Genomic DNA, 12,049 nt, shown 5'->3' with positions numbered 1-12,049 from the left:
TAATAAATAAATACAGTAGGTAAAGAGGTAGTTGTTTGGGCTAAATTGTAGATGGGTTATGTACAGGTGCAGTAATCTATGAGCTGCTCTGACAGCTGGTGCTTAAAGCTAGTGAGGGAGATAGGTGTTTCCAGTTTCAGAGATTTTTGTAGTTCGTTCCAGTCATTGGCAGCAGAGAACTGGAAGGAGAGGCGTCCAAAGGAAGAATTGGTTTTGGGGGTGACCAGAGAGATATACCTGCTGGAGCGCGTGCTACAGGTAGGTGCTGCTATGGTGACCAGCGAGCTGAGATAAGGGGGGACTTTACCTAGCAGGGTCTTGTAGATGACCTGGAACCAGTGGGTTTGGCGACGAGTATGAAGCGAGGGCCAGCCAACGAGAGTGTACAGGTCGCAGTGGTGGGTAGTATATGGGGCTTTGGTGACAAAACGGATGGCACTGTGATAGACTGCATCCAATTTATTGAGTAGGGTTTTGGAGGCTATTTTGTAAATGACATCACCGAAGTCGAGGATTGGTAGGATGGTCAGTTTTACAAGGGTATGTTTGGCAGCATGAGTAAAGGATGCTTTGTTGCGGAATAGGAAGCCAATTCTAGATTTGACTTTGGATTGGAGATGTTTGATGTGAGTCTGGAAGGAGAGTTTACAGTCTAACCAGACACCTAGGTATTTGTAGTTGTCCACATATTCTAAGTCAGAGCCGTCCAAAGTAGTGATGTTGGACAGGCGGGCAGGAGCAGGCAGCGATCGGTTGAAGAGCATGCATTTGGTTTTACTTGTATTTAAGAGCAGTTGGAGGCCACGGAAGGAGAGTTGTATGGCATTGAAGCTCGCCTGGAGGGTTGTTAACACAGTGTCAAAAGAAGGGCCAGAAGTATACAGAATAGTGTCGTCTGCGTAGAGGTGGATCAGAGAATCACCAGCAGCAAGAGCGACATCATTGATGTAAACAGAGAAGAGAGTCGGTCCAAGAATTGAACCCTGTGGCACCCCCATAGAGACTGCCAGAGGCCCGGACAACAGACCCTCCGATTTGACACACTGAACTCGATCAGAGAAGTAGTTGGTGAACCAGGCGAGGCAATCATTAGAGAAACCAAGGCTGTCGAGTCTGCCAATGAGGATGTGGTGATTGACAGAGTCAAAGGCCTTGGCCAGATGCTGGTTCAATACCCGTGCCGGCTGCGAACGGGAGACCCATGAGGTGATGGTAGGATTTTGATTTCTCTCCTTCTAAAAACAGAAATAAATTCTAAATAACAAACTGGCTTTATTTACAAATTAGAAACAATGTCTCACCCCATGTTCAAGAATGGCCTTTCTCCTCGCTCACTTTACATTTGAAAAAAAAAATCTCGAAAATCTCGTTATTTTTAAAAACAAATCTATTATTATTAATTAATTTAGAATTATATAAAAGCCCCTTAGATATTCTTACATATATTATTAACCCTGTTTTTCACAAGCGAGTGGCGCACAATGGGATTGCCTTGCAGTTCTCCAGCTTTATCCCCTGAGATAGCGGTAGGCGCACGAGGTTCAAGGCACGAGGGCAGGAGGCACGATCCACAGAGCAGAGCACAGAAGACGGACCTAGCCCATGGTGAAGGGAGGAGGGGGGGTGGACCCCCGCCCCACTGGGTGGCACAGAGCAACACTTTAAGGGGCATTGCATTAATAACAGCGCTGACTAGGGAAATGTTCCCGCTATTCTTAGTGCCTGTCTGCACATTCAAACTAAAACAATGTAACTAAAAAAATGGCGCAAGAAATGCCCCTTAGAAGTGAATTCGGAGGGCAAATATGATTAAATATTAAAGCATTAGACATCTCACTAAAGGCGCCAGCCAAAAGTTATATTAAAATCCGAACTGGATTTAACAAAAAAATGGCATGAAAAATGCACATTTGCAAAACCCAAACTCTAAAAGCAATTGGAAAGGTAGATACAAATGATTTGTGACATTGTGGTTACAATAAAGAAAGTAAACAATATGCTGTGTTTTTATTTACAGTAGTGAAGGACAGCTTGTTTTTCACAAGTATACTGTAGTAGGTGTAGCCCTATCAGCAGGACAATAGACGCTTTATAGCCAGGCTACTGTAGGTGTGAACATCCCCCAGACGAAATGGACATCGTTTTCATCAAGCCAGCTTCTTTCTATGGTGCCAACCGTTCCAGTGTTAGGATTTAAGAGGACTTGAAAATGAGCCAGAGTTGAGAAGATCACCAAAACTAAGGTATTTTGGTTTCAGTGCATTTTCTTTCATATATATATATATATATATATATATATATATGTGTGTAGGCATACAGTGTCATAAAATCGATAAATAAAAGGTTAAATAAAAAAGAATTGTGAACTAAAAACGTGAATGTGTTTTTGCAGAGCATACAAACATGTCGACAACCATTTGTGGAGATCAGTGGACAAAGTGCTGGACAACAGGCCGCACCGGAAAAACGTATGGTTGCCAAGAAAGCGGTTAGTTTTGCTAGATTCTTATAATGTGTATGCAGCATTTGTGTGTTTTGAGTCACATTTAATTCTTAATTGATCTACCGTTTCTATCAAAGGTCACTGTAAACGATGGGGGCTCAGGGCGGTACCATTCTGCTCATCTGATGAAGGTGCACATGGATCAGAGCACAGCAAGGGCCGTCCGGACGCTACGCTGTTCCAAGGATGTGTAACCGAAGAGAGATACCACAAGTGGACACAGAATACCAACTGGGATGGATCCCGAGGCAAATGTGGTTTACCAGTGAATCTCCGGGTGTTCATCATTAATACAGCGTCTCTGAAGTTTCTGTCTATGACTAATGCAAAAAAGCATTAAAGACAGAGTTAATGCGTACTTGAGGTCACCGAGAAAGGACATGGTCTGCTCTCCCTTATGTAAGGAATTAGACACTTTCCCATGTTTACTTGTCAGAGTGCACAGAAGCCTAAAAAACAAATGCAGATGGCTTCCATCTTCAAAATGATTTAAATGTTTTATTATCCAAATGTTTAAAGTGCGTGTGGGCGACCTTATGCAATCGCAAAATGTCAGATAAAGCATATACTGTACAGTACTGTATTTCTTCAAAAGCATCTTTATGCTTTCGTTAATAAAATGGTAAAAATACTCTTTCAAAACACAGATGTCTATTTCCTTACGGATCAATAACAAATTACTATGGGAATAAATCACTGAATGACAAATATTGGAACAAAGTAGGCTAATGAAGGTAAACAAATTGTTGCTTACTGGAAAATACTCTTCCAAACACACGGTCATGTTGTACAGCACCATTTTGGCTATTAGCAGGACAATAGACTTGCCTAGTATGAGGGTGGGGGGAGAATTCTATTGTCAAATGTATTTCTTAGGTTGGCTGTATCACAACCGGCCGTGATTGGTTGCAATTTCAGTTTAATCCACCAGAAATGACAACAAATATTGTGGTTAGACTCAAATATTCTAATTGATAAAAAAACATTTATCAATTGGAACCTTTAACATGTGGAAGGGGAAAAAGTATTATTATGTATCACATCCGACCGGGTGTCGCACAATTGTCCCAGTGTTTATCTCCTTCTAAAAACAGAAATAAATGTTTTGGCCTTTACAAATATTATTTTAGCCTTTATTCAGATTTCAAAAAAACGAAAGTGAGCGATTTTGTAAACAAAATAATCTAAAAAATATCGTTATACATTATACATATCAAGTTGATGGCACAATCATATAGCCTTGGCACCTACATAAAGCTCAGTGACTCACTCATTCATGGCTTTGGATCAAAATAAATAAGTACCAACATTCATTCTGATTGTATTTAATAAATAAATGTTTTGGTTATCCTGACCTGGACACCATGTACAGTATTATAATACTCCATTATGAGCTATTAGCAGGACAATCAATATACCTTCACCAACACCTCTCTGTATTTTGATACTTTGTGCAAGGCAATTGATCAGCATTAAAAACTTTATGGATGGGGCCTCCCGGGTGGCGCAGCAGTCTAAGACACTGCATCGAAGTGCAAAACGCGTCGCTACAGACGCTGGTCCGATACTCGTGCCGGCCGCCACCGGGAGACCCATGAGGCGGCTTTTGGTTTCTCCAGATATAATTCTAAATAACAAACTTGCTTTATTTACAAATTAGTGAGAACGTCTCACCCCATGTTTCAAGAATGGCCTTTTTCCCCCCTCGCTCACTCAAGGTTAAATGAAAACTAAATAATCTCCAAAATATCATTAATTTTCAAACAAAGCGATTATTATATTATTGATTAATTTAGAATGATATAAAAGCACCTCAGATATTCTCACAGATCCTAATGGAAAATGCCCCTTAGATATTCATTTAGAATCCTCCAATCCTCTAAATGTAACTATTGGCAGAGAGTCATGTCATTTTTTTGTTGATATACTGTAAGCCTACAGTAGTCGAAATGAGTCTCACTAGCGTTGAGTAATGTGCTGTTAAAAGTGGTATATCTAATTTATTTAAAGAGCATATTGAAGTTAGAAGCAATAGGATTTGAAGCAATAACAATTTCAGCATAATTTCTCGCTGCTCTGAGACAAGCATGGGGACTGGTCTTCATAAATCAATGAGATTTTTTTTTTCACTGAATCTCCGTTTGGGTATTGGTTACACTACAATTAGGGTGTGGAAATGTTATGCCCCTTAGATATTAATTTATAATCCTCCAATCCTCTTATGTTCTTAGAACTGTAGCCTACTCCCGACCATCACGTTGTACGGCGCCATATTTTCCGTTCCATCCTAATGGAAACCCTAAGGGTTTAGTTTTTCTTGGAATAGAAACACCATAATATTAATCTAATTAATTAATCAACATTTCTTCAAATCAATCCCATATACTATGTTCCTACAAAAAAAGGTTTAAAATTCTCTAGTAATGCCAATATTGAAGACTATCAAATGTTTCTCAAAGACCCCCTCTGGTGGTCAAACTAGCACTAACTTGCATTAATGGTAAAAATGACTGACAATTCAATAGAATGCTGCAGCAGCCCGCAAGGTGTGCTGCAGTATGACACAACTTTTAAAAGGAGGAACCACTGTACCCCCGACTCCGACCATTAACCCCGCCCCCGACCATTACCTGCTGCTGTCTATATTACAGTACAACAAGTGTCAAAGAATCTGCACATCCCTGTGAGCATCACACATTAGCGACATTAGCGTTTATGGTCATGAACAGTACAATGCAATGTCTTGGTAGATGTGCATGAGGTCTGGCCTACCTGGCAGAACTCTCAGGCCCTGGATGATCTCACGTCGCCGTGGCTGCATGGAGATCCTGTCATCACACATCAACAGCGCAAACATGATCAGAGCCACAAACTGACTGGTGTAGGCCTGCAAAACAGAACACACAGACATAATGCATTTAATGCTCTGGGTGGAATCAGACAGAAAGTACAGAAAGCTTGAGGTCCCAGGTGTCGCCCAGCTGCTGTTCCCTCTCAGAAATGTGATTGTCACCTATCTAGGGCTGCTGGATTGAAACAAAAGGCATCCTTACAGTCTTCTCTCTCTATTCTGTGCCAGAGTTGACAGAATCCTGAGCTCAGCAACACGCCTGGGTGTTTGCTTTGCAGTACAGTTATTGGAGCTGTAGCGTCTTGTCCGCCTGCTTTGGTTGCCAGCGCTGGTCTCCAGCTCCACAATAATAATGTGGACCTGATGAAATGTGGATGGAGAGCTGGGCTGGACACCGATAGGCCTACACAGATAGGACCTTGACTGCAGGACAGGACAGTGGAGAGCTAGCTAGCATTATGAGCACACAATCTGGCAACCCTACCGATGAACACATCCCCTGACAATAAGACACCAGAAAAACAAACAGCACAGAAACAGCTGGCCCTAACTAGAACTGAAGAGAGTAACCATGATGTTTATGCTTCTGAAAAATGGCACTACCACTCACAAGTCTCAGCCCAAGCCTGCAGTCATCATCCTTCCTTCCCGCTCTTGGAGGGAGGGAGGATGATGTTAGAAGGCTCGCTGAGCCCGTTTGGGAGATTTAAATCAATGTTCTTCAAGAGGAGCCAAGTCATTTGACGGGACCCCTGGACACAGGAGTGCCAGCATCTAAAGCCAAGGCCCAAGGGCATGGTTGTAAAACATTCACACAGCTATTTTCATTGACAGCACTGCAACCACAGGGCCTTACATCTCTGACAGTCCTCGCCATCCACTCAGATTTGTGGCAGTGCATTTAATCCATATATTAAAGCCACAGCCATGGTCCTCTACCATGTTAAAGCCCCCATCACTCTGTCCAGAATGTCGACAGAGAAAAGCAGCTCACGCCACATGCTAGCCTGTCACACACTGACGCAACCATGTCCCAGAGGCCTCAATCTGCTGCAGCATTCCTCCTCATGTCAGGCAATACAGCATGACAAGCAGTTACATAAAATATTTAAAAGTGTACAAGCATGCTCCAAATGTTCTATTTGGACAAAGACCACAGTAGGCTCTCATTTTCTTACATTCACTCCCACAATAACCATTGTTTGGCTAAGGGGGTGAAGTGAGTGGTGAAATATATACAAGAGGTGTGGAGCTGAGCAAAGCCACCCCCTTCATTCTCCCGGACATTGTTCAGCAGGCCTAGTACTGAGGACAGCCTCGATTCTGGGACGAATCATAAAAACAAGCCGTCACCAGAGGCATCCAGTTGAATGTCCCCCAAAAGGTTAATCTGAATAATATTATTATTATGAAAAGTTACCACGAACGGAGACAGCGGGAGCGTGTATTGAGCAGCGGGTGAAATACTTCATTTCCTCTGACGTGATGAGCTGTGCTGTTCTGGGTTGGGTGTGTGGGCCTGAAAAGGATGGCGTCTTTGAGACGTGCTCTGCAGGCTTTCTGCTCTGTGCTGGAGACTTGGACCTACTGGAGGGTCCCTGAGCCAAGCCTGAGAAGGGAGGGACCTGCCTCTTTTTTTCTCTGCAGCTAGGACTCCACTGCTGAGTGGAACTCACTCTAGTCATCTACAACCCCACTCCGGCAAACTGTAGGATCACTGCTCAGAGTAGAGGGGAACCATAGATTCCTACATTTTACAGTGTAAAGATGAGAATATCAGGCACTATGTGTTCTGTGTAGGGCAGTGGCATATAGCCGTTTCAAATAACCTCTTCCGAAAGGATCCAGAAACTTCTCAGAGGAAGATCTCTCATTTCAAGAGAAAGAGGGGTCAACTACAGTTGAAGTCAAAAGTTTACATACACCTTAACCAAATACATTTAAACTCAGTTTCAAAATTCCTGACATTTAATCCCAGTAAAAATTCTGTCTTAGGTCAGTTAGGATCACCAACTTATTTTAAGAATATGAAATGTCAGAATAATAGTAGAAAGAATGATTTATTTCAGCTTTTATTTCTTTGATCACATTCCCAGTGGGTCAGAAGTTTACATACACTCAATTAGTATTTGGTAGCATTGCCTTTAAATTGTTTAACTTGGGTCAAACGTTTTGGGTAGCCTTCCACAAGCTTCCCACAATAAGTTGGGTGAATTTTGGCCCATTCCTCCTGACAGAGCTGGTGTAACTGAGTCAGGTTTGTAGGCCTCCTTGCTCGCACACACTTTTTCAGTTCTGCCCACACATTTTTCAATAGGGTTGAGGTCAGGGCTTTGTGATGGCCACTCCAATACGTTGACTTTGTTGTCCTTAAGTCATTTTCCCACAACTGTGGAAGTATGCTTGGGGTCATTGCCCATTTGGAAGACCCATTTGCGACCAAGCTTTAACTTCCTGACTGATGTCTTGAGATGCTGTGAATATATTGAAGCAACATTTCCCTGCCTCATGATGCCATCTATTTTGTGAAGTGCACCAGTCCCTCCTGCAGCAAAGCACCCCCACAACATGATGCTGCCACCCCCGTGCTTCAAGGTTAGGATGGTGTTCTTCGGCTTGCAAGCCTCCCCCTTTTTCCTCCAAACATAACGATGGTCATTATGGCAAAAGTTATATTTTTGTTTCATCAGACCAGAGGACATTTCTCCAAAAAGTACGATCTTTGTCCCCATGTGCAGTTGCAAACCGTAGACTGGCTTTTTTATTGCGGTTTTGGAGCAGTGGCTTCTTCCTTGCTGAGCGGCCTTTCAGGTTGTCGATATAGGGCTGTTTTACTGTTTCCGCCAGCATCTTCACAAGGTCCTTTGCTGTTGTTCTGGGATTGATTTGCACTTTTCGCATCAAAGTACATTCATCTCTATGAGAAAGAACGCGTTTCCTTCCTGAGCGGTATGACGGCCATGGTGTTTATACTTGCGTACTATTGTTTGTACAGATGAACGTGGTACCTTCAGGTGTTTGGAAATTGCTCCCAAGGATGAACCAGACTTGTGGAGGTCTACAATTTTGTTTTCTCAGGTCTTGGCAGATTTCTTTTGATTTTCCCATGATGTTAAGCAAAGAGGCACTGAGTTTGAAGGTAGGCCTTGAGATACATCCACAGGTACACCTCCAATTGACTCAAATGATGTCAATTAGCCTATCAGAAGCTTCTAAAGTCATGACATCATTATCTGGAATTTTCCAAGCTATTTAAAGGCGCTGTCAACTTAGTGTATGTAAACTTCTGACCCAATGGAATTGTGATACAGTGAGTTATAAGTGAAATAATCTGTCTGTAAACAATCATTGGAAAAATGACTTGTGTCATGCACAAAGTAGATGTCCTAACCGACTTGCCAAAACTATAGTTTGTTAACAAGAAATTTGTGGAGTGGTTGAAAAACGAGTTAATGACTCCAACCTAAGTGTATGTAAACTTCCGACTTCAACTGTACATGTACTATGTATTGACATTAGTCCCCAAGTGCTTCAGGGTTTGCATTAACTATACAGAAAACCAACAGTGCAGTATATTGGCATAAACATCCTGTTATTGCAAAAATAAGTACACTACATGACCAAAAGTATGTGGACACCTGCTCGTCGAACATTACATTCCAAAATCTTGGGCATTAATATGTAGTTGGTCCCTCCATTGCTGCTATAACAGCCTCCACTCTTCTGGGAAGGCTTTCCACTAGATGTTGGAACATTGCTGTGGGGACTTGCTTCCATTCAGCCACAAGAGCATTAGTGAGGTCAATCACTGATGTTGGGCAATTAGGCCTGGCGCACAGTCGGTTTTCCAATTAATTCCAAATGTATTCGATGGGGTTGAGGTCAGGGCTCTGTGCAGGCCAGTCAGGTTCTTCCACTCTGACCTCTGCAAATAATTTTGTATGCAGCTCGCTTTATACATGGGGGCATTGTCATGCTGAAACAGGAAAGGGCCTTACCCAAACTGTTGCCACAAAGTTGGAAGCACAGAAGATTTCCCTTCACTGGAACTAAGGGGCCTAGACCGAAACATGAAAAACAGCACAAGACCATTATTTCTCCTCAAACGAACTTTACAGTTGGCCCTATGCATTGGGGCAGGTAGCTTTCTCCTGTCATCCGCCAAGCTTGATTCGTCCGCCAGACTGCCATATGGTAAAATGTAATTCATCACTCCAGAGAACACGTTTCCACTGCTCCAGAGTCCAATGGCGGCAAGCTTTACTCCACTCCAGCTGATGCTTGGCATTGCACATGCTTATCTTAGGCTTGTGTGTGGCTGCTCGGCCATGGAAACCCATTTCATGAAGCTCCCGATGAACAGTTATTGTGCTGGCGTTGCTTCCACAGGCAGTTTGGAACTCGGTAGTGAGTTCCATTCATCTCCAAAAACCCTAATGCAGTCTGACCAACTGACACACTCTGGAGCTAAATAACTGTTAACTTCCGGCGCCGAAAAGAGATGGCCGCCTCGCTTCGCGTTCCTTGGAAAATATGCAGTATTTTGTTTTTTTACGTGTTATTTCTTACATCGGTACCCCAGGTAATCTTAGGTTTCATTACATACAGTCGGGAGGAACTACTGAATATACGATTAACGTCAACTCATCATCGTTCCTACCAGGAATATGACTTTCCCGAAACGGATCCAGTGTTTTGCCTTCCACCCAATACAATGGATCTGATCCCAGCCGGCGACCCTGTGCGACGCCGAAAAAGGGGAAAACGAGGCGGTCTCGTGGTCAGGCTTCGGAGACGGGCACATCGCGCTCCACTCCCTAGCATACTACTCGCCAATGTCCAGTCTCTTGACAATAAGGTTGATGAAATCCGAGCACGGGTAGCATTCCAGAGAGACATCAGGGATTGCAACGTGCTCTGCTTCACGGAAACATGGCTAACTCAAGGGACGCTAACGGAGTCGGTGCAGCCAGCTGGTTTCTTCATGCATCGCGCCGACAGAAACAAACATCTTTCCGGTAAGAAGAGGGGCGGGGGGGTATGCCTTATGATTAACGAGAAGTGGTGTGATCATCATAACAACACACAGGAACTCAAGTCATTCTGTTCACCTGATCTAGAACTCCTCACAATCAAATGTCGACCGCATTATCTACCAAGGGAATTCTCTTCAATCATAATCACAGCCGTATATATTCCCCCCCAAGCAGACACATCGATGGCCCTGAACGAACTTTATCTGACTCTTTGTAAACTGGAAACCACACACCCTGAGGCTGCATTCATCGTAGCTGGGGATTTTAACAAGGCTAATCTAAAAACAAAACTCCCTAAATTCTATCAGCATATCGATTGTGCTACCAGGGCTGGAAAAACACTAGACCATTGTTATACTAATTTCCGCGACGCTTATAAGGCCCTCCCCCGCCCCCCTTTCGGAAAAGCTGACCACGACTCCATTTTGTTGATTCCAGCCTACAAACAGAAACTCAAACAACAAGCTCCCGCGCTCAGGTCTGTTCAACGCTGGTCCGACCAATCTGAATCCACGCTTCAAGACTGCTTCGATCACGCGGATTGGAATATGTTCCGCATCTCGTCCAACAACAATATTGACGAATATGCTGATTCGGTGAGCGAGTTCATTAGGAAGTGCATTGACGATGTCGTACCCACAGCAACGATAAAAACATTCCCAAACCAGAAACCGTGGATTGACGGCAGCATTCGCGTGAAACTGAAAGCGCGAACCACTGCTTTTAACCAGGGCAAGGTGACCGGAAGCATGACCGAATACAAACAGTGTAGCTATTCTCTCCGCAAGGCAATCAAACAGGCTAAGTCTCAGTACAGAGACAAAATCGAGTCGCAATTCAACAGCTCAGACACAAGAGGTATGTGGCAGGGTCTACAGTCAATCACGGATTACAAAAAGAAAACCAGCCCCGTCGCGGACCAGGATGTCTTGCTCCCAGACAGGCTAAACAACTTTTTTGCCCGCTTTGAGGACAATACAGTGCCACTGACACGGCCCCCTACCAAAACCTGCGGGCTCTCCTTCACTGCAGCCGAGGTGAGTAAAACATTTAAACGTGTTAACCCTCGCAAGGCTGCAGGCCCAGACGGCATTCCCAGCCGCGTCCTCAGAGCATGCGCAGACCAGCTGGCTGGTGTGTTTACGGACATATTCAATCAATCCTTATCCCAGTCTGCTGTTCCCACATGCTTCAAGAGGGCCACCATTGTTCCTGTTCCCAAGAAAGCTAAGGTAACTGAGCTAAACGACTACCGCCCCGTAGCACTCACTTCCGTCATCATGAAGTGCTTTGAGAGACTAGTCAAGGACCATATCACCTCCACCCTACCGGACACCCTAGACCCACTCCAATTTGCTTACCGACCCAATAGGTCCACAGACGACGCAATCGCAACCACACTGCACACTGCCCTAACCCATCTGGACAAGAGGAATACCCATGTGAGAATGCTGTTCATCGATTACAGCTCAGCATTTAACACCATAGTACCCTCCAAACTCGTCATCAAGCTCGAGACCCTGGGTCTCGACCCCGCCCTGTGCAACTGGGTCCTGGACTTCCTGACGGGCCGCCCCCAGGTGGTGAGGGTAGGTAACAACATCTCCACCCCGCTGATCCTCAACACTGGGGCCCCACAAGGGTGCGTTCTGAGCCTCT

The 12,049-nt window shown here is 44.1% G+C and overlaps 1 protein-coding gene across 1 annotated transcript in view; it reads right to left on the bottom strand.

Annotated features, from left to right (window-relative positions):
- Nucleotides 1-12,049, bottom strand: part of LOC139545418 (glutamine--fructose-6-phosphate aminotransferase [isomerizing] 1) — a 28,328-nt gene that overhangs the window by 5,051 nt on the left and 11,228 nt on the right. The window contains exon 15 of the mRNA XM_071353162.1: nucleotides 5,276-5,390. Coding sequence (XP_071209263.1) covers nucleotides 5,276-5,390 — 115 coding nt within the window. The remainder of the gene's footprint in view (nucleotides 1-5,275; nucleotides 5,391-12,049) is intronic.

The sequence above is a fragment of the Salvelinus alpinus genome, chromosome 19 (assembly GCF_045679555.1).
Source record: "Salvelinus alpinus chromosome 19, SLU_Salpinus.1, whole genome shotgun sequence".
NCBI classification, from domain to species: domain Eukaryota; kingdom Metazoa; phylum Chordata; class Actinopteri; order Salmoniformes; family Salmonidae; genus Salvelinus; species Salvelinus alpinus.
Note: the sequence above shows the minus strand (reverse complement) of the source record. Positions and strands in the feature narration are given on the sequence as shown.